This window comes from Manduca sexta, chromosome 21 (genome assembly GCF_014839805.1).
Source record: "Manduca sexta isolate Smith_Timp_Sample1 chromosome 21, JHU_Msex_v1.0, whole genome shotgun sequence".
Lineage (NCBI taxonomy): Eukaryota > Metazoa > Arthropoda > Insecta > Lepidoptera > Sphingidae > Manduca > Manduca sexta.
The window spans coordinates 10790545-10815321 of record NC_051135.1 but is presented as its reverse complement, the minus strand read 5'-3'; the positions used below and the strand labels follow the sequence as shown (position 1 = coordinate 10815321).

General features: G+C 33.7%; 1 protein-coding gene across 1 annotated transcript in view; it reads right to left on the bottom strand.

Moving 5' to 3' along the window:
• Positions 1–24777, bottom strand: part of LOC119190092 — a 104365-nt gene that overhangs the window by 35542 nt on the left and 44046 nt on the right. Inside the window, exons 3-5 of the mRNA XM_037441147.1 lie at positions 15482–15667; positions 11276–11401; positions 2102–2325 (exon numbers count right to left, since the gene is read on the bottom strand). Of these exons, the coding sequence (XP_037297044.1) occupies positions 2102–2325; positions 11276–11401; positions 15482–15667 (536 nt within the window). The remainder of the gene's footprint in view (positions 1–2101; positions 2326–11275; positions 11402–15481; positions 15668–24777) is intronic.

Below are 24777 nucleotides of genomic sequence, written 5' to 3'. Positions count from 1 at the left end.
TACATCTTTCGCTTTGAAATTAACGACAACACAAAATACAGAGCTGAAACAAAGACCGTTTGTTAATATTTCCTTTTATTACTTGCTCTTAACTGCAGGAATATTTAAAAGGGAAAAAGTAGTGATGAAAATAAAAAAAGTAAAGAAGCCCGTCGATGGAGTGTTCAGTTAGATCGGCTCCGTAATTTATTATACTGGAAAACCCTAGCAAGACTTTGTTAGTTACGTTACTGTGGATCTTGGAGATGTTAATTAATATTCTCTTAAAATTATTTTAAAAAATAAGCAAACGTCAACGTCAACAATAATCGTTAGTAAGTGAATTAAGGGAGACGGGATTTGTCTTACGGATATGGTAAATGCGACAGTTTTTGAAAATAACGTGTTGACATATTTTGAATTTTGTAAAAGTCAAACGCAATAACTGCAGAATTTTTCTTAGATTTGGAAGAAACTTGGCACAAACACGAACTAAATCCCTTATGTATGTATAAACTATATTTTATGTCACAAAAGGAACCGCCAGTAAATTCACTACTTAATAACCTTATAAATATGTATAAACTATTTATATATTTATAATTTATGTATAAATTCACTACTTAATATTGATAACATGAATTTTCTTCTCCTTTTATAATTAACACGGGATAGTCGAGTTGGTATTTTATGCCCTCACGCTGGTGCAACTTTTTTTTTATTGTTTTGAATGACGAGACTAGCCTGCCTTCCGCCTGATGGTAAGCTATACGGCCGCCCATAAACAGTAGAAACACCATCAAACACTTTGAATTACAAAGTATTGTTTGGTATTCCATAGTATTCGCCATCCTGAGACATTAGATATTAATTCTTATTATGTCCAGCAGTTACGGTGCTCAAACCTGGTCTCTCACCAAACAGCAGAAGTCCAGGCTCAAGGTTTGCCAACGGGCAATGGAGCGCAGTATTCTAGGTGTGAAATTAACTGATCGCGTTCGAAACACCGAATTGCGCTCCAAAACTCAAATAGCCGATGTAGCACAGAAAGCCGCTAAACTTAAATGGAACTGGGCTGGTCACGTACGTCGTATGCCTGACGAATTTTGGGCCAAGATTGCTACCTTATGGAGCCCTGACACTGCTCGTAGGCGTCGCGGCAGACCAAAGAAGAGATGGCGGGACGAACTGGATTCATTTAAAAATAACTGGTTCACTATAGCGCAGGATCGTGATTCATGGAAGGATCTTGGGGAGGCCTTTGCCCAACATTGGGACATTATAGGCTGATACGATACGATACGATGTCCAGCAGTTACACTGTACCTCTCAAAGCGGATTCTCACACATGAGAGACCTACCACGAGTACAACTTATGCTTCTAATTACCCTACTTCATTGTTACTACATCTTTTACAACTTACAATTATAATAAATCTTAATAGCGACTAAAAAAGACTAAGGACAAGTTCTAACTACACGTATAAACTATCCGAAAAACACATCTAAAACGTTCCATTCGAAATATGAGTTAACGAGGAACCATTTATAGCTCTTTCTTCAAAATCGACCCTCAGATAACGCGTCATGGAAGAACTATGCTATAAATGTAGTATGGCACGTTTTTATAGAGGGTAATTTGTTAAGATCATTCTATTTTATCAAAATTGTCATGCTATTATCGTATTTTAGAAATGAGGGTCTTCGATCAAATTACTTTAGAAATGATTTCGAATAGACATTTTCAAGAGATATAATGAACTTAAAATGTCAGCCACGAAGTGTCCTTAGTGTACTTAAGGCAGTGATGCCTTAGGTAATTTCAAATTGCTAAAGTCTGAAAATCAGTCTAGCTGTCAGATAGTAAAATCATCAATTCGTGAAGTCAGAATTTTTTTTTCTTTAAATTCTCTATCTTGGTAATAGACGAAGCTTTAGTGATCTCTTGATCAAAATTAAATATGTAACATAATTATTTTTGGTTCACCAGTTCCAGAACAAACCCACTAGCTAACTATAAAATCTTTTGTTGTTCAATTTGTAACGATAATTACCAAGGTAATTTTTTATCCATTTAATTTAAAACTAGTAACATACGTTAAACTATATAAAAAAATCTTACCCGTCCAACAAAAGGCAGTCCAGGCTTGTACCGTCTCCTCATGCTGTCAGCGAACCTCAGTTCCACATAGTGCTGCTCAGCCGCCGGCGCTGCTGCTGCAGAGCCCACAGATCCAGACCCAACCGTCAGGTCTACCCGAGCTGATCCCCCACCACAATGAGCTTCGATACGCCACGTGCCTGAACGAGCGCCAGTCGCTAGAATTGCGCTGAGTTTGCGAACACCTGGAGAAAATATTACTTTTAGATTTTTGGTTTAAGTCAATTTGTACTTAAGAGGAATGATATAACGCTTCTTTCGAACCAGGAACTATTCAAATTTAAATGATTTATTTAGTAATTATGTCGCTGAAGGAATTATAGCCATTCTTAAATGTATCAACCGTTGATTCATTATTCCAACTAACCACAGAAGAAACACCAAGAACAATATTATGATGTTCTGTCAATGTTCCTAGAAAATGATAGTCTAGTTGCGAACAAAACAGGGACCGCTAGTTAATGCATTCAGTTGCCCAACTTGGAAAATTATTATTATTGTTAAGTTTCGGTTTGGATATCATTAGCTCCCTGCTATTGTTTCATTGTGATATAGTAGAATATTTGTTATATCTCAGCTGGTCTCCAACTCTCTATCCAAGTTTCACTATACATTTAGAAACTGAAGTGATTTTGATTAAAATAAATAGAAATATCACTGAGTACAGAAATACTTTCACCAATATTTCGCTAACCAACCGCCTTTTATGACTTGTCAATGACCAACCGCCTCGGTTTGTCAAACGCTCAGTATTTCTGTAGCAAAAGGTCACAAATGCCGTCACAAGAATATTTTCATACTTATAATGCTTATACATAAAAAACACATATCATGAGTTTATGCCTGAAGGGTTTAAGAGGTGCAACCAAGGCACCCAATTTTTGCTACGACTGCTTATAACATATATAAATCTTCCAACAAAACCTTGTACCGATAAATAACTAACTTTATCGTACTTGAATCGAGCGAATCGCGCAAAATCTGAAGCCCGGTTTCTTCACAACTTATCCAATATAAGAGGACAGTTGAAGGGTACATCTGCCACAAGTTTTTGTCAACGGTTATGACATTTGACTTTTAAGAGGGTCGGGCTATGTAATTAATCAAATGTCGTATGTGAAACCCGACTCATGGCTGACAGGCTTTGCCGCAACTTCTCTTAACGTCTGCGAGGTTTTTGGCCAGCGAAAGTCGAGATGACTTACGTGTTTTGGGTGTTAGTGGTTATGAAGGAAATTAGAAATGAGAAATATTATACTATGTTTCCATGATTATATATAGCGTAGTTTATGTTTATGAATTTTAAAAAGGATTTTGTTGTTATATATATTCCGGAAAAAAAAAATACTAGGCTATCGCCGCTTTTTTAAAAAAGCGGCGATAGCCTAGTTGGGTGTGGAACGGACTGCCGAGACGAATGTCCGCAGGTTCAAATCCCAAGGGCACACACCTCTGACTTTTCTAAAAAATTATGTGTGTATTCTTTGTGAATTTATCGTTCGCTTTAACGGTGAAGGAAAACATCGTGAGGAAACCTGCACGTCTGAGGAGTTCTCTATAGAAATTTCGAAGGTGTGTGAAGTCTACCAATCCGCACTAGGCCAGCGTGGTGGACTAAGGCCTAATCCCTCTCAGTAGTAGAGGAGGCCCGTGCCCAGCAGTGGGCAAGTATATAATACAGGGCTGATATTATTATTATATACTCCGGTACCGTGATACTTATAATAATTAATACTAAAGAGAATCTCTGTGTTAGCTTGTTGTCCTTTGATTAAACATCGGGCTTTTTTAAATAAAAAATAGAAAGAAATATTTTACACGACCGCCTTTGAAACTACAGTGAAATTAATGAAAGCAAAGCATTAATCTCTCACATGGTCGTGTCTTTTAAACTTCATCTTTACAAATAATTTCTCTTTGATGTTACATTTCAATATAATTCAGAAGTTCATTTCTGCTAAAGCCGAGTTGTTGAAGGCCCAATGTTTAGAAATGCTCCTCCATTTGAGATTAGTACTTAAGTCTTGTTGAGAGTAACGAAACACGTTCCGTTTGACTAAAGATTTGTACAATATAGAATTGGAAAATTTTTGCTTTGTAACATGACTTAAGTGATTATACTTTAGCGTTCAAACTGATAATAATTCACGAAGTGTTATTGTGAAAGTTAAAGATATTGTAATTAAATTGAAATTCGTATAATTTTTAAACATTTCCATTTGATATTCCATTAGAAAATTTCTTGGTGTTTTTGTTATTTCGATATGAATAAAATTATTTTTGTTCGCATTTTCACCAGTCATTTATTTCACTTATTCATTTTTGTTTTCACAAAAACATGGATGAATCTGTTTGAAATATTCGATATCCAGCAACCCATAAATATATCATACAATATCCATCAAAAGTTCCGCTGAAAAATTCCACATCACCCCAACCATTTGCAAGAATAATTTGTCATGTAACGAATCAATCATCGATAGGGCAAGTTTGTCGTCGGAAAGGGTATGTCAGGTAAAGTTAAACCATCTTTCCTTAAAAGAATTTCCATGTCTCCCCGGCTGCATGATTTATAGTTCGATGAAAACGTTTTGCGAAAATATTTTGAACCGATGGGAAACTAAGTTAGATTACTTCTTACAGTGAATAATTATGATATAGTCTTGCCTCTATATCATCATGGGAAATCTTGGTGAAAAAATAGATGCACTTGTGTTTCTGCTTATCACTACGGGAAATAAAGACCTAAGTGTGTATGAACAGTTACGATCGAAAATATAGAAATTCAAAGAGAAAAATATTAATATGAAAGCTAAATGTTCTGCAGCAAAAGCAATTTGTGACCTCGTCCTTTTATAAAAGTGAATAATAAAATTTTTCACCTTATTTTTTTTCAAGGTAAGATCAACTGTACATAAAATATTGTTAAAATCAGGAATAATAGTTTTCTCAAAAGAATATTTAACTGAACTGTTCAGGCAGTTGTCGGATACGCAGATAAAAAAAATATCATTTGTATAGTATTACCTTGACTAGTAAATACCTAATCCCATTTGTAGGTAAGAAATAGCAAATTAAGGTGGCTAATGTGTTGTTATTTGTTTCGTTTAACTATAAACCTACGCCACCTCCGCTAAATTCCATTCCTTTCGTTAAGGATCGTCTAAGCACCCACAATTTCCTCCGGCATTATACAGCTAATTCCTTCGCTAACTATAGTTCAAGAAATATACGTCATTAGTCTTAATTTTTTTATATCGTCTAATAACGAGAATAGTTTATCGTTGGCTTAATGGTAAGTGTTACGACAGCTCATAATTATGAGTAAAATTAAGCTTGAACTACAAATCGGTGTTGAGCAAAAAGTAATTCGATTACTAATTACTGATTACGATTACTATATGTAATTAGAATTACGATTACAAATTACTTGAAAAATAATAACAATTACAATTACGTTTTGTAATTTGTATAATTTTACGTTCAGCATTGTTTTTGAATATTGAAATAAAATTGTTGCATATGTAACAAAGCATGTAAATCATCGTTCATCCAGTATATCAACTAAATAATAACTGTCCATTGCAAGCCAATCAACCGCGAACTGCGAATCCAATCTATCAAATTTTGACGCGGGTTAGCCCGATATGACATGGAAAGGCTTTCTGTGGCGCTTGTCGGCCGTTGTTCAAAATAGATAAAAATTGGAATCTGCTTATCCAGTTACTTTGTTTGTGTTTATTGATATAGGTATTGGTGGAATTATGTAATTATGTATTGATTTGTAATATTTATATGCTTGAAAGAAAATTATATCTAAGCGACAAATATACCGAAAATGAATTGTATAAATATTTTGAATCGCCATATTTTTCTGCTTCATTTGATCTAGGTTGTGTAGGTATAGGAAAATTTTAATATCATTAGACTATATCTTTATAAAACAAAAAGTTTAATTGTTATGAATTTTCAAATTAAAATCAAAACTTTAAAGAACTCTACTCAAAATTTTACCGATTGTCGCTTAGATATGTCCCTTTCAAGCGCCGATTTATTTACAATTATAGACACAAAATTACTTATGTACCATCTGTTTATTTATTCTCCTCCACACTACTTTATGTGACATTTGATATATTTAAAATTATTTGCCCTCATTTAATTATAATGCTCGTAATTGCTATGCTCGCAATTTTTTTTTGTGTCTGGTTGGTATGGATTACTTAATAAGTTGACTTACGATCGGAAAATTTTTACCCCATTACACAAATAGAATCAGCAAATACTAGGTCTAAATCCTGAGGAGCCAGTAGACTAGAACCTTTAGAAGGACGTTCAATAACATAATATTGCCTTTCATGCTACAACCAATATTTTGCCTTACGCTGGTGCAGAATTGAATCCGTCCGTATCCTGCAACCTGGCCTATGAGCTGAGATTCAGTAATGATACAAAAAATAATAGTAATCTTTATAATGTACAAAACATATATGAAAATGGTTCGATAGTTGCTTACTGCAGTACTTAGTTAATTCAAAGAATTCTACGATTATATAAAGCGGACATTAGGGAGATTGTTATACAAAAATTTTGCGCTTATGCAATGGTAACTCAATCAACCGTGAAACAGCAAAACATCAATGTAAAATACTTAATATTTTTTTCATATCATGAATTGCACATTTTTAATGCGAATATTATATTTTCTGTAAATATATATATATATTTTTTTAATATATAAGGACGCTGTGACATCTTGTCATACGGACATTTCAAATAAGGTAGGCTTATTACTAATTGGTAATAACTTTTGGAGCAAAAATTTGGCTCTGCGGTCTATAACTAACTATATAGTTTAATGTCTTTGAGTTAATCTACTGAGGACTAATTGAGGACTGCCTCAGTGGCGTAGTTATAGTGCAAGCGCGGTACGGCAGCGCTCTGAGGTCCTGGGTTCGATTCCCGGGTCGGGCAAAGTGATAATTGGGTTTTTCTGCTCAATATCAGCCCGGAGTCTGGAATTTGTGCCCGATATGGCGATAGGCTCGCCCCCTATCACATCCTGGGACGGAACACACTCGGCGAAAAGTGGGTGCCCTGGTTGCATCTCTGCATACCCCTTCGGGGATAAAATGCGTGATGGTGTTTGAGTTAAACTAACTGTGACGCAGTTAACAGCGCTCACCACAACCATCACATTAAGAGAGCATGATATGAACGCTTCCATCGCTACCAAATTGTTCAGACACAATATTGGTATAAACGGCCATAACTAATTGACACTAATTGCATTACGTACAGGCGAAATGCCAAAAATATAGAACAAAGTAATTACTCTCATACTCATATTTTTATATCACTTAACTTAGCGAATCCATTTTCTACAAAAGAAATTTTCGTCTAGTCATAACTCTTATCAAGTCAAAAAGCAACAACAACAAAAGTAACTTCGCAATTAGAGATTGTTACACGAACGGCCAGTTAACGTTGATCTTCGCACCCGCGAATCACTTTTGTACATCGTAGCCACTGGGAAATTGCTTCATAATTATGTAGTTCAACTTATATTGGTCATACTATGATTGTCTTGCAATTCATCTTTAAATGCATACGAATTGAGATGCAAATAATGGAGGGTGGCAATTTCGCTCTTATTTGTTCTTGATGTATTTTTAGGCTTTATCTATATTGAACCTAACAATGTATGACTGAACTTTACATTATTATAAGGTATATAAATCTATAGCAGTGGCGAAAGGTTGGTATAATTCTCGTCCTGTCGGCTTTCCTTTTGTAATTTATATTAAATCTCATTATCATTAGTACGATTTCTAGACCGCATTAATGTATATTAGGAAATTAATAGGTTGTGACGGATTCCGTTTCAGAAAATTTCATCCTTCGCTACTGATCTATAGTAATACCTATTATATTATCTCTAAAATCCGATTTATTGTGAGATCTAAAATATATTTTTTAACATTAATTTGGAGATAAATCCAGAAATAATATTTATTTGACCTAGGCTCTTATGAATAAATAGGCATAAATCAACCTTATGGCATAGTACAAGTCATTTTAGATATGTAATACTATCAATAAACATTAATTAACCGGTCAAACATGTATTTCGGCCAGAACTAATTCCAGTTTCAGATGATGTTAACATGATTCCGTAATAGGAATCACGTTATGTCTTGTCTTGTTTGACTGAACGGTTTCTTGTTCGTCCAAAGTTATGGCTGCCCCTGTGGCGTAGTTGTATTTTTTTATTGCTTCGAATGACGAGACGAGCTTGCCGTTCGCCTGATGGTAAGCGATACGACCATAAACAGTAGAAACCCCATCCACCACAAAGTATCGTTTGGTATTTCACTGCGCTCGCCATCCTAAAACATGTGATGTTAAGTCTTATAATGTCCAGTTTATCTACAATGTCCTCCTAACCGGAACACAACAGTGACACGCTGCTGCTTGGCGGCAGAAATAGATATTGCGGTGGTACCTACTCAGGCGGACTCTCACGTATGAGACCTACCATCAGTAAATACACTACTAGTATATGGCCGGTACAACACCAATCTGTCGTCCCGCGTTCGAATACAGGGCAGTGATGTTGGCTTTTTCTATCATCAGCTCGGATTCTACCATATGTTGATCTATATCCATGAGTCCATTTTAAGATAGAAAAAAGGGATTGGGATCTTTTATTGAAAATGGAGATTAGACTGCTCGTATTACTATTTAAATAATTATTTATCTCTTTATTATTTATGTTTTCTCTTTATATATTGACTAGCATTTTATCTACTTATAAAAAAGTTTTTGGAAAGTAAACTCAATTTCGAGCAAGCGCAGTGACATCGCAAAACGAAATGCAACTAAGTTCACACCTAAAGGTATTGTAAAGTGTGACACAAAACTATTTTACTTTAAATTGTTACTTAAACTTCGCGAGCTCATTTGCGGAGCGCCAAAGTTAATGAACGCTGGGTTAATTAACTTCGAGCTTTGATAGGAATTCTGGGAGCATTTGCTTTCTTGTTAAAATTTCATATCTTTGTTGTAATTTGTTACGGTTTTGGTTTTATGAGTACATTATTATTTTCATGTCAAATGCCTTGTCATTTTCTTAATGTGCCTTTATTTATGTTTATTTTTTTATCACTATTCTTTTTAAATTTTATCAATAATCATCTTTTTTAGTCGTATTCGCTTACTTTTCTTTAACGAATTGCCACACGTCTGCAGACTTGCCATATATTTTTTAGTTCGTATTCTCCTTCCTTTCTATTAAGTCTACATACAATAAGTTTTGTAACAACATAAATACCTTGTAGATGAAATGCAAGAGCTTCATAGTATGTTAAAGAGTGCAGATCGTGGAAAAAATTAAGTATGTCAAATCTTACAACTATAAGCATGATTGAAATCGATATTAATTTAAGGAATTAAATTATTCCAAAAGTGGATAATTGATATTAAGAATTTGTTCAAAAATATTTTACGAAAAAGGGCAAGTTGGTAATATAACATCAAAATAAAACTATTTTATGGAAATAATTAATACTGGCCAATAAAAAAAGAATTGCTAAATTTAAAATTGGAATTAAGTCGTTGATTACTGAAGACCATGACATTTCATCTGAAGACAAGAAAAGGAAATCTTTATCTTATCTATATCTTAATTTAAATTTAGAACGAGAAGCGGTTATCTGCTCGTGGGCACTAGTAGAAATCGGAGCTAAAACGAAATTACCAAAGTCACTTCAAGCTCTTATTAGTTCAGAGAAATCCGCAATTAGTTAAATGACTGAAAAAACGTACAAGATTATATTCGTTTGTTGGTAAAATAAGTTTTTTGTGATGTTCATCAAATTAATAAAAATATTTATATATCTATTCATAATTATATTAAAAATTATCATACTTATGTATTGAACTCTAAATTGCTTAAACGCTCCAAGACACTAAATGAAGAAATTGAATGCGGCAAATACAATCAACCTACGCAATTAGCATACAATTTAATTTTCCACGTTACGTCGTATTACTAAGCAGAGGTACGAAGTACAGAACATTACATCACATAATGCCACTTTTTGTATATGAAAATTTAATGTCAAACAGGAAATGAGGTCTAATCCGAAAGTGACGTAACAGGAGAATACTCTCACGGATCATGTAAAGGTGCTTCTACACTGAAGTTGAGAAATGAACCGTAGGAACTAACAAGATTTTGTTTCGTTCCAAGTTTGTGAGAAAAGAGATAGGACTAGACCTTTTTATGAGTAAAATGTCTATGTTCTTCCCTGTAAAAATGACTGAATGCTTTTACATTGCTGACTACTTTGTACAAACAACGCGATTAAGCGAGCGGTATGTGGCGGTTTCCTGTAGACAATGCACGATTACTTTCTTTTTATTACCTATTTACTAGTATTTGCTTGACAGTGGTATAGGAGTGTCCATCTATTTCCTAGACCTATGGTTCCAACTGAGCATAATTTTATAAAATTTAAATAGTCAATTCTAACAACTCAATCATGACCAAAAGAATTTACAAAAATCAGAAATGTATGAATAAATTATTTAAAATTCGAATTACTGTTCCACATGACTTCCCTTAACAATTCCTTTTAAAATCCAAACTTTTCCGCGTCACCTCGTTCTGCTTCAGTGGAAATATAACCTAACAGTCGGCATTGTTTGCGTGACGTCATCAATGTACTACGATTTGAAAGGAAACTTAACAGACGCACAAATGTCAAGATGCGGAATAAGCATTTGGTTTACAAAGCCCTTTGATGTTTGTTAAGAACTATACCGTTGGTTATTTAAAATTGGAATACAAATGGACAGTACATTGAAATATAATTTTAAGACACAACGACCTACAAAATCATTTTATATACATAGGTCTTTATTACTTAGCAATATGTCTAATGTATAGGGCAATGTTTGCAATGAAAAATAAGGCAAAAATTTCGAACTGAGAAACTGAATATAACATTATCATAAAAAACAAGTTATATTAAATGGTTTATGATACAGTATATTTCTTTTTTTTTAATAATATGTGTATCCCACGGGTATTTCATTTTATGGAATACTAATCAAACCAATTAAACTCACCTTCATCCATAGACAGTTCCTCCCATATCGCCACTTTGGTGCCTGCGGGGTCACTCAGCGCAACATACGCTAATTCGCCCCGAACTAATCTGAGATCGTGGTCGAGAGCCAGGATCCAGAAAGTTACTGAAACAATTGATATTGACATTTAATTAATGTAAAATAACGTTCTAATTTCTAAAACAGTTCCATCGACAGTTTAAACAAGTCAATGTCCACACCAACCGATTTGTCTCTTGAGGCTACTGAGCGATCCGAACGGACGGTGTGGAACGGCCATTAACATATTCAAATTTCAAAATTGGAACTCGATTAATTTGTTTCGAATTGAATTCCTTTAGGGATTTATAATTTGTGAGACGTAAAGTAATCAAATTGTTGTGGCTTTTATATGCCATTAAAATGAATTACCTATAAACAATTGGATTTTAGTTATATTTAGGTATTGAAATTAGTGTAATTAAATAAAATGTGATGCAATATGTTAAAAACTCAACGTCACTTTTATTATTTTGATTTAATGTTGGACAATATAGAAATAAATTGTTTGTTACACCCACAACTTTCAATGGGAAAAGAAATTTTATTTTTCTTTCATAAGAAAACACAACCACATAATTAATGATCATTTAACGGAACTGTTAATGAACGTTGTAATAAAAATTCGAAATTAGAATTCCAAAAAGTAATTCCGTTCTACATTAATTTGGGCCACCATAAACATGTAAGCTGGGTTTTAGGGTCGCGGAAACATAAAACAAAATCGTAAAGCGAATACAGAATTCCGTAAAAATTAATGGGCTCGAGAAAATACATAAAACAGAGATATTCGATACAGGTACAGGTCGTTAAGCGGCGTCCACACTTAAGGGACCAAACGCCGCGATTTCGAACGACGAGTAATCATACGGTTCTATTATTGGTAGTTTTATTGGAGCGAAATAAATCTGGAATTTCTAGCAATGGTTACGTTGTAAATGATAATGCGTAGTGCGTTTTGTCAATGAGAAATATTTATGATGTTATGCTAAACTAAAATAAAGCAGGCCAATAAAGGTCAACAATAATTTTAAATTAGTTATTCGGGAGCAATATGACTCATGTGTTGATTTTTATATAGCAGGGTCAGAAATTCACTCAATAAGAAAATTTGAGTCCGGTACGCTACCTAATACAAATCATTACTTACAAAATATATTTTATAACTTATTCCCAAATAAAAATGTTAAATTTATTTGCTTTAAAATGAAAACTTATTTAACACAAATATTAAACGAAAATATGAAAGGATATGTATTCTACTGTAAACCGCACGCCATTGTTATGTAAGTGTGAACAAAGGTTTATGGTTTTATGTATTGAGCTATTTACGATGGCCGGTCATTAATAAGATATATTGTGTCGGCACAAGCTTTTGTTTCATTTTGTGTACAATATTCGAATTGTAGTATTTTAAAGCTTTCTGTGTCACAGTTAATTGAATTGAAATAGCATTAATAAATTAATTAATGAAATAAACTTTGCGTCCGTTTATTTATTTTGGTATGAAAATGATATTGAAAAGCTCAGAATATGCAGTTTTGTATTGAATTTTAGAGTACATGGCAGGAGATAACTAGACTATTAAGGTCTCCTTATGGTAAGTTATCACCACCGTTCAATAATATTGCCAGAGTTTACTGGTGGTAGGTCTCTCATATGAGAAACCCCACCTGGATGGGTACCACCGCTGTGTCTGTGTCTGCCGCTAAGCAGCAGTGTGTAGTCACTGTTGTATTCCAGTTTGAAGGACATTGAAACCAGTGTCACTACTGGACATAATAACACTCAACATCTCATGCTTCAGGATAGCGAGCGCAGTGAATTGCCAAATCATACTTTGTAAATCAAGGTGTTGGATGGTGTTTCTACTGTTTATGGGCGGTCGTATCGCTTACCATCAAGCGATCGGAAAGCTCGTCTCGTCATTCAAGACAATAAGAGAATTTTCGACCTTAAAATTTAAAGAATATGGGAAAGAAATATTTATTTTACCTACAACAGTCACAACATCTTTTATAGTATGATAAGCAAAAGTAAAGCTTTTATTTTAAGGCTATTTTCTGTGTCTGTTTATCTTCCACGACTTAAGATAATGCGATTAATTGCAAATACGTCGTCTTCACTTATAATATAGGCATGAGGTTATAAGTCAAGTGTAACATTAGGTAATGGAAACCTTAGTCCCCCTAATGATCAATTTAGGAATGTCACTTAAAGGGTTCTGAAGTAAATTCGAAGATTTATACGGGTTGAAGCAGATGTTAGTGAAATGTATGGGTGGTAATTAATAACAAGTTGGACAGTAAGTTTGTAGTTGGCGACGGTTTTGACCGTTTTTTGTAAGGTGCATTTGAATCTCTATTTGTTATGGTTAATTTGATCTTTATCCCAAGGGAGTAAGAAGTTGAAGAGGGGTGGAGAATTAAATCTTTTTTTTTTCGATGTGTCAATTAATGGCAAATTTACCTACAAATAAAAGTATATACATAGGTATTAAATGAATATATATAGTCTGACATAGTTTAACTTATTGCTTGACCGTCTCCTTATTATATTGTCTTTAATTTGCTGCGCTTGAAGTCACTTTTAGAAACAATTATATACATGTTGAGTTTTCTTACTTGTGCTTACATTATAGCTATATGTTATAATATTTAAATTATTTTAATCGTAGTGTTAGGTCTGTTGGAAAACTTAATAAATAAATAAATAAAAAAACATATCGTTACCTTTATTCTTATAATATTGTTGATGTTTATAGATAATCTATGATCACTCCGTCAGGTAATCTATCTAAAAGTTTACCTTCTCTTATAAAAAATACTTCGAAAACTGAAATAAACTTGGTACCTTGCTCCTTCGTTCTAACAAAGACGGATTAAACGTTAAACGTAAATGTTTACGTTCCTCCGTTTTATAGGTTGTAAACTTTAAATAAAATAGCACAAATTAATTATCTGACTGAATGAAGACTAAATAAACCCGTATTTTATTTTTATTTACTCAAAGAACTTACTTTGGACTTAAACAGAATAGATATTTGTTCCGTTATTGCTTGAAGAGATACTGAATGATCCATAAGCTAATATATAATTCATAGAAATAAAATATTTATTAGGTTTTATTAGAAAGTAAATATTTTAAATGAATATTGTTTTAATTTGACTTTCCGTAATAACTTTATTAGGTCTCAAAGACCTTTATTTGATCCTTAGCAATAATATTTCCTAAGCTCGCAATTGTTTAACTATTATACCATTCTATTATTATGTTTTTGCCAATACATATGTTATTGAATTATTAATTTTATTATCTGTAGGCCAACAGAAACAACACAAACTATTCTTTGTTCACGTTGCTTTTTAAATTAATGAATCGCTCTTGGTAGGATTTCGGCCATTGCGGCCAAACTTAATGGAGATGAGTCAGGTACGCAAGGGATATTATATTGCATAAGTGTGTGCGCAATAGACAGATGCGCTGTCTGTTCCTTCTCTCTTATAATTCGGCAATCCAACGAAAAACCCAGTCACAATTATTTTGGCCCGACCCAGTATTCGAACCCAGGACGTCAGCGCAGTAGTCCTATTCGTACTGTGTACAATTACAACTACGCCACTGAGGCAGTCATATACTAGTGACATTGTAATATCACGGCTTTGACAGTGTACCTATGACATATATAATATATTTGTATTTTGTTTAATATTTATTTTATTTTAATAAAATTAAGACGCAAAACAGATTACAATCAAAATTAAAGCTAATTATAAAATATACAAGCATAAAAACTAGACTGTATTCCTAACATTGCGCCCTTATACTAGTTAATTACTTAAAGTGCGGACTAAAATAAATTAAGACAATTAAGTACTGTGTATAGTTAAAAAATTGAAACAAGAAAGTATTATAAGTGTAACTTAAAAATATATGACTAACTATTGCGGGTAAATATTAATTGTTTTAGACCTCTTGAGAATGATCCAAATCTGCCATTCATAATGTCAAGGTTTTTGTGTTTTTTTGCCAAGTCATTATACGAACAGCACTTACGAACCATCGGATTATGGAATGAGATGTTATTCCTATAAACTTGCAATGAGAAAACGTAATATGGTGTACAATAAAGTTTTAAATAAATATAATATTGATAAATGAACCTACTTGTTTCGCCAGGTCGATAGTAATGCCTGGCAGGTCGCACGATGACATCTCTCACAGGTCCCAGAAGTCGGATGACGCTGTGGCTCTTCGCAGTGCAGTCGTCGTTCCCCACGCAGCCGACTGTCGTGTGAAGCGTGCAGTGAGTCGCTGGGGACGACGGTATCTTGAGAGGAATGATGCCGTAACCTGAAACAAAATTTAATGGTATAGAATTTGCGTTCTAAGTACGAATTTTCGTTGTAAGCTTTAATGATAGACTGATTTTTGGGAATTTATACTTTATGAGGTTACTCTTAAAGTTTTTTCTAAAAGTGACAAATTATTTAATTTAGGATAATATTCAATGAGAAAGAAAGAATAAATCCAAAATCGATCGCATTTCTGCTACTGACCCAGAAGGTATTCACTATATTTTACTTATGACATGAAAAACAAAATATCCATCTTAAAAAAAACAACGAATATATTTGTTAGCCTACCAGCAAAGGCATCCATAAATGTGTTCCTACGATGTCTTACGACAAAAATATCATAAAAAATTATTTCGATATCCGCAAATTCTTGTTTATTAAAGATACTGGGATATATAATAAATGACAGAGGTCAGGGCAGTTCGAAGACATGTTTCCGTTAGCCGATGACAAGTAACATATATCATCGCCGAGGCCACACACATATCATTATAATAGGATCAAAACAACTTTGTTGTTACAGCTTAGGCGTCGCGTAGACGTCGTCATTTGACTAATTGTTACTCTACTGTGAAATAGTCAGTAACTATAGCAGTTTCAGCAATTATCAGCAAATGGCCATAGTTATCTAACGAGAAAATACGGACTTTTTTATTTCCTAGCGGGTTGCTTCGCTCGGGTAGTATTAGCTATATACCTAGAGGACTTCTAGTCGTCCAATCGCCACCAAACACAGGATGACTGCTTAAAGATTACCTCCAAATTTCATTAAAATCATTCCAGCCGCTTTGTATATAGATAGGTTTACAGTAAGTAAATGAAATACTAAAACAGTATTATACTTACATATTTACCTCTAATCTGATCTACTATCTGGAGTTATTTATAGTGTCCACAATTTTTTTCATACAAGTCAATCTAAAAGCATAAAGTATACCTACGAGAGTTTCTTATATAACATAGTTGGGTCTTAGAGTTTTGAAAATTCATTTCCCAAAAGGTGCCATCCCAACGGGCACGTTAGAGATTAAAAAACTAAATTTTACTGTCTAAATAATATTATACATTGAAAAATTGAAGTTATGCGAATATTTATTAGAAGCAAAGGTATAAATAATATGTATTTGTATGAATATTGAAGGACAAATAGATTATAATTATCTGGATTAACAAATAAATGTTTATGGAAAACTGCACCGAGGAATTAATTTTATCACACGAAATATCTATCACTTAAGAGATGTGGTAAAAGAAAAAAAAATATACACTGCATTTTCAATCTTAAATCCAACTCCATAAAATTCTATAATCAAGTAAAGCACTTTGGAACAGACAAATGACGTCGATTAAAGCAGTGCGGATTGCCAACACCGCTGCCCTATTAGATCTCGGCGTGTGAGCATTCCAGTGCTAACACAGAAAACTTCCACTACCTTCATTTAAACAGATTCTAGCTGTTACACGGCGCTTATCTCGCGTAATGTGCTTGAATTTTTAACTATTCTTTGTAAAGTCGATTACGTTTTGTGTAATAAAGAAGTAGATATTCTAGACGCTGAAGAGTCGGTATTGTTCTGATTACGACGTTCACTTATATCGCGGTTATGACAAATATTAGTTGTCTTTTTGTTTGTATCGGTTTTTTTTTATACGGGCATGTTACAGTAAGTCCACTGCATCTGATGGTTAGTGGATTGGGGTCCAATAGAGTATGACTGACGAGAGATGATTACCCCTTGACAGTCGACACAATTATGCCGGTCTGTTGGAACTCAATATACATAGGCTGATCCCGGAACGCGATATACTTACGTGGGCCACTATTGGGATTTTATGGTATGGTTGTCGCTATCCAGGCGGATATAAAATATATCCTACCACCAGCTTAACTGGCGAAAACTATGAATATAGACGACAAAAAAGGTGTGTCAATATCGTAGCATATGACGCTGAATAATCTCTGCCTACCCCTATGGGATAAGAGCATGATTGTTTATGTTTGTATGTGCATAATCGTTAATTAATTAACAGTAAATATGATAATATCAACAAACTGCCACGTCTATTGTGTTAGTAAACAGTCATGTTAGTATAGTGTTTAGATCATCATTATCTCCAGCATATTGAACTACTAATTGGGCTTGGTTAACAGATACAATAGGTCTTGGTATGTACTAGATCGATTATGGAATTAAAGGGGAATTTCTGTAACAGTTTGGTTAAAGCAAGTAAGCGAGATTCAGTTAGAGAAAAGTTAAGCTGAATATGAACAAGGATTTAATTTAAATATCTCAATATTTTGTGATTTACTAATTCATAAAAATCAGGTGAAATTGAAATATAATTGAGCATTTTTTATACCTAAATATTTTGTAAGTTATCAATCCATAAAAAATAATGATTGTTTTCAAATAAATCAATCCGATCATAAAATGGCATTGGACCTGTGGTTAAAAGTTTTTACTCAATAAGGGCTATATACATGTGTCAAGAAACAGTGTGTAGTCACTGTTGTGTTCCGATTTGAAGAACGTTTTACCCAGTATACTACTACTGGACGTAATAAGACTTAACATCTCACGTCTCAAGATGGCGAGCGCAGTAGAATTCAAAATAATACTTTGTCATTCAAGGATGTTGGATGGTGTTTATGGGCGGTCGCTTACTATCAGGCGAACATCATTGAAAGCTATAAAAAACAATATATTAAGAAGATAAAAGTCTGGAACCTAATAACAAAAAAAGTAATTTAGAAACCTAAGCACGAAGTATTATCAATGAAGCCTTTAAATTCATCAAAATTATCTAAATGATAAAATTATACGTATACTGCCAAAGTATTAACATTAAAATTAAATATATGTAAATAAATATAAAAATCAATAGCTATAGATATGAATAAAATTTAGATTCGATCGTAATCCAATTTAACTTTCCATATATAAGACTATTAAAATATATTTCTGCTTAAACATGTGACATAAATATGCTACAACTAATAAGCAATTTGTTCGTAATCCGTTGGACAGCGAGAAATAAAAAATATATATAAATGTAACTTGCGCATTCCATTTCAAATCGCCAGCGAGTCCTCGATACTGACAATAAAACCGTTTGGACCAAATCCAAATGGAAAAGATGTAGAAGAAACATTCTCAGACTTCGCCAAGCAAGCACTTAAAGAACCAGACACAATTAAAAGGTAAGAGTTATTATAACGTTCGGGTAAGGAGAGTGTTTTCTTTCTATGTGCTATAGGTCCTTTAGCTAAGTTCGATTTTTGTCTGGCAAATTCAAAGATTGACTGCCTCGGTGGCGTAGTTGTATTGCATGTCCGGTACAATAGCGCTCTGAGGTCCTGGGTTCGAATCCCGGGTCGGGCAAAGTGATATTTGGGTTTTTCTGCTTAGTATCAGCCCGGAGTCTGGAATTTGTGCCCGATATGGCGATAGGATCGCCCCCTATCACATCATGGGACGGAACATACTTGGCGAAAAGTGGGTGCCCTAATTGCGCCACTGCATACCCCTTCGGGGATAAAATGCGTGATGTTATGTATGTATGTATGTAAATTCAAAGATCAATTATTGTATTTCATTGTAGTATTTATTATAAAACTGTTTTTAAAATAGTTTTGTATAATAGGTTTTTCAAACTCGCCCTGTTAAAACATTCTATAATTAAGAGAAATGTGCATTAATCCTCGGTGAAACTGTTTTTCTGAAAACTAAAAAACTAAACAAAAAGTGGAAGTAATCTGGCGCGAGATAGAGTAATAAAATAAACAGGGAGACCTTCTGAAACAAAAAATGGTTTAGACTACCTTATTTATATCTTTAGTTGTTTTCTTGAGGCTTTTAAATTAAAAAAGAGGGTTAGCGTGATACAATGTAATGATTTAGAACGAAAGCGAACTCTATTTGTTAAGGCCTGTTTGAATAAAATAACAATAAATTAGATATAAAATATTATTTTATCCCAGGATAATATTAACACATCCAATTATAATAATACTGTGTGGAACCAACTGTAATAAAACGGTATGGAATTATCATTGTGACATTTTTATTTTATTCATACGTTCAAATAAAAATATCTGAGTAGAGAACTAGCAGAAATCGTTTGTTAGAATATTTTACAATCTCTATTCAAAATATTTCACGGCGCTACGCGGCTACGGCGTAGGTGAATACACGTGCTACGGTCGCTACGTGCGGTGCTACGGAATGTTCCGGTTCCGGCTCACTGCACTATCTCCCCTTTGTTGTGATTCTTTTTCATAAAAATACGCATGAGGAAAATTTTTGTATTGACAATTGATATTTGATTTTGTAACTGGATTACGGTTGCTGATTTTGATTATATAGGGTTTATTTCACATCATCATAATTATTACCTATAATCATAATATAATAATATCAGCCCTGTATTATATATTTGCCCACTGCTGAGCAAGGGCCTCCTCTACTACTGAGAGGGATTAGGCCTTAGTCCTGGCCTAGTGCGGATTGGTAGACTTCACACACCTTCGAAATTCCAATAGAGAACTTCTCGGATCTGCAGGTTTCCTCACGATGTTTTCTTTCACCGTTAAAGCGAACGATAAATTCACAAAGAATACACACATGATTTTAGAAAAGTCAGAGGTGTGTGCCCTTGGGATTTGAACCTGCGGACATTCGTCTTAGTAGTCCGTTCCACACCCAACTAGGCTATCGCCGCTATTATTACCTATAAGGGTAACTTATAATAAGATTTGTTATTAGTTAATATTATTTTACCGCCATAAGAAATTGGTATTCGATTCATAATTTATATTTGTCATAAAACCTTAAACTATTTTCGAAAGGTGTCTACGCCATAAATAATAAAATTTATACTTCACACTATAATTTAACAAATCGAAAGCATATACATAAACAAAACAATAACCTTTAAAAACAAAAGATAACACTATTCTAGATTACATTTAAAAACAAGTTCATTCGAACAAAGCTTTATGAGTTTTAACGAGACGCCATTCCCGCGGCATCGTTCTGTTTCTTCGAGAAACTATGAAATGTTTGCTCCAACTAACTGTTGTGAAATTATTTCAAAACAATAGAGGCAGAAACTGAGGATTCCGTTAAAATAATTGGACTTGTTTGATCTTTGATATTAAATTAACACAACATTTTATGAGTTTATGATAGTGTTTACAATTTATATATCCAACTCGCTTTCCGTTTGATTAATTTCGTTCTTAAAGATATCTCAATATTTTTAAATAAGCGTCGAATTTCACTGCATGGTGTTCCAACGATGTTCAGGTCAATTCTAGTTTACTGGTCATGATGGCTTGATATCATAGTACAAAATGCTTTGTTATAAACAGTTTTGAGTAGTGTTGCTATTCTATTGCTAATTGATATCTAAATTTATTCGGCTTAAAAAAACTGAATATAGTAAACATAAAGGTATATTTATTCTGCAAATATGGGTAAATAACCATATTTAACCAAAAGATGGTATGCAAAATTACAATTTCTTCAAGAGTATAATATAAAAAAGTTCAAAGCATTTATGTCACAATCATACACTACAAAAAAATACATAGGTATCATTGTCAAATCCTCAGCAAGTATTATATAAGAAAGGTATACCTTTTGATTTCCTTTACCATGATATTATTTATTCTTCATAATATTACGCCTTCTGCAGTTACATATAATCGTAGATCATCTATAACCTTTATAAGGTTAGCTGTTTAATGGAATGGGGGAAAAACCTCATAAAAATTAAAGCTTTTTCTCTTTTTATTATAAACGTTACTGAAGTAGTTAACTTTAAAATTACATTTGAATTAAAAGATAATCTTACATTAAAGGTATTCAGTATTAATCAACCTATATATAAATCACTAGCAATATATGAAAAAGTTTCTTTATGATTTGTTATGAATGTTTGAGTTTATGCGTTCTGTGTCATGGGACGGAACCTACATGTAGAAAATGGGTGTCGTTGCATCCCTACTTTAACCCTTCAAAGATAAAGGCGTGATGTGTGTTTTTATAAATACGACGTAAAGAATATTTTGTCTTGAAAAATTCGAAAATAAAAATAAAAAGTTTGAAACCAAACCTAACAGCTAATAGATCGATAATTCTATATGGAACACCACATAAGTAAAAGTAAAAGCAACCTATACTTATTAACTGCAGCTAGTGTAACAATAAGCGGTATTGTAGCTAAGTGCAATCTATTCCAGACAACCGTAGGATGTAATCTTTTCTAAAGAAGTAATAATTTAAATCAAACAAAATGTTACAATTATGTTACAATACGAGTTGTTGCAACTGTAACTGAAGCATAACTACAGCTAGTGTAACAATAAGCGGTATTGTCGCTAAGAACGATCTCTTCCAGACAACTGTAGGATATAATCTTTTCTACGTAGCTAATAATTAAAATCAATACAAATGTTACAATTATGTTACAATAAGAGTTCACAAGTGAAGTTGTTACAACTGTAACTGAAGCAATTCAAAGCATGTTGGCAAAACGCAGCCGAGTGTGAACTGATATCGAGCGAGCAAGATTTTAACTTAGTTGTACAATGTACAGCAAGTACCAAGATTTTCAATAGAAATATTCAGGAGTAGTTTGCTTCTTAATATTTCTAGAACTTCGGGAGTGTGAAAGTATTCTCTGAGAACGGAATTTTAATATGAACCTTGCATTTTTCGGGAGAAAAATTGTATTACTTTGCGTATAAAGTATTAGAGATTTCCAAGAATGTTAAATTGATTTGATTGATTATTATTTTATTGTTTCGTTCCTTTAACAGTATGGTTCCGATTCTTTATATGCGTCATAAACAATAAGAAAACACCATCTTTCTTTCAAAATGGAAAAGTGACCCCACTACACCTGATCGTCAGTGGAGTGGGGTCCAATAGAAAAACCCCTGCCGAGAGCTGATTAACCGACAGAAATCGACGCAATTGTGCCGGCCTATTAGAACCAGATATACACAGGCTGATCCCGAAACGCGACAACTTTGGGTTTTAACACAATGTTTACGGTGGTTAATGCCAAGGGCACACACCTCTGACTTTTCTTAAAAAAATCATGTGTGTTTTCTTTGTGAATTTATCGTTCGCTTTAATGGTCAAGGAAAACATCGTGAGGAAACCTGCACATCTGAGAAGTTCTCTATAGGAATTTCGAAGGTGTGTGAAGTCTACTAATTCGCACTAGGCCAGCGTGGTGGACTAAGGCCTAATCCCTCTCAGTAGTAGAGGAGGCCCGTGCTCAGCAGTGGGCAAGTATATAATACAGGGCTGATATAATTATTACGGTGGTCGCTATCCGAGCGGACACACAATATATCCTACCAACAGCAAACTAAACACAACACCATAAAGTAAAACCTACATTTCGAATTAAATATAAGACAAACTAATCAAGTAAAATTTTTGTCACAAATCCCGGAGCTAATCTCGTACCATTGAGTAGATGTAATTAAATCACCTTGAATATTCTTCCGGCAGTCCACTCATTTTCGTCGTATTTAGGTACAACTTCCTCTGATGAAGCCCTGTCTAATTTATCGCTGCCTTGGTTTTACAACATTTAATTAAATTAAGGTTTATTAGATGTTATTTAATTTTGCTTTTTTCTGTAATTGGTCTTCATGTTATTAAAATTAAGTCAGTATTTTTGAGTTATAAAAAGTTATTGTGAAAAGTAAAAAGTGTATGCTGGTGGCAGAACATTTTTTTTTTCACAAAAGGAGCCGCGAGCAAATCTACTACTAAATATTCATAACATGAATTGTCCTCCCGTTTTATAATTGACAACATATCTATATCCGCCCGGATAACGTCCACCGTACACAAGGTATTAAAACTCGTCATAGTGGCCCACGTAAGTGTGACGCGTTCCGGGATCAGCCTGTGTATATCTGGTTCCAACAGGCCGACATTATTGTATACTGCCGAGGGGGAAACATCTCTTGTCAGTCGACATTATATTGGACCCCACTTTACTTACCATTAGAGGTAGTAGTAGGGTCACTTTGTCATATCGTATAAAAAAACAATACGTTCACTAAATTGTTACTTCTACATATTGTAGTACTTACAATTTAGTTTAGGAATACAGTCTAGTTTTTATGCTTGTGTATTTTATAATTAGCTTTAATTTTGATTGTAATCTGTTTTGCGTCTTAATTTTATTAAAAAATAAAAATAAAATTAAAATATTGTGTGAGTACGTCAGAGCCCAGCTTTAAATATAAAGTAACTACCATGCACGTATAATAAAAGTCTACCAACCATCAGTATAGTAGATAAATGATACAAAAATACTCATTTAATCTCACGTTCTAAAACAGAGTAAAATGCTTTCAGTATATAGCCATATGATGCCGTTATGCGAGCTAAATTGTCCTGGATGCAGATGTTGCCTTATTTCAAGCTGCACAATTTAGCAAATTAGAGCCTTTAACGTCTTCATTAGAGTGCGGATGAATCGCGTCATTTGTGAGCAAAACTGCGACTTCATTTAAATATTTTATTTTCATAATATTTTCCTTTTAATCTATACTTATAATAAATCTGTAGAGAGGTCAATTCTGTACATGAAATATATTTCCAAAATAACTATCAGGGGGTGATTAGGGATCGATACTGATGCCAAAAATGCAATTAGTAAAATTTTTGTCTGTCTGTCTGTCTGTCTGTCTGTCTGTCTGTCTGTCTGTCTGTCTGTCTGTATAACCGTTATAGAAACAAAAACTACTCGACGGATTTTAACGAAACTTGGTACAAGTATTTGTCATAGTCCTGTGCTGGTTATAGTATACTTTTCATCACGCTACAATTAATAGGAGCAGAGCAGTGAAGGGAAATGTTGGGAAAACGGGAGAAGTTACTCAATTTTTTAAGCTTCCGTCGCGTGTGCAACCTTAATGGTTAAAGCTACACAGAAATCACGTATGACGGAAATGTTCTCCTTAAAATTATGTAAAAATATCCCACGACAGCATATGTCTATCTTTTATGGTTGACTCACAATAACACGTGTAACTCCCGATAGCTTAGCAGTTCGAAGCTTTCTCAT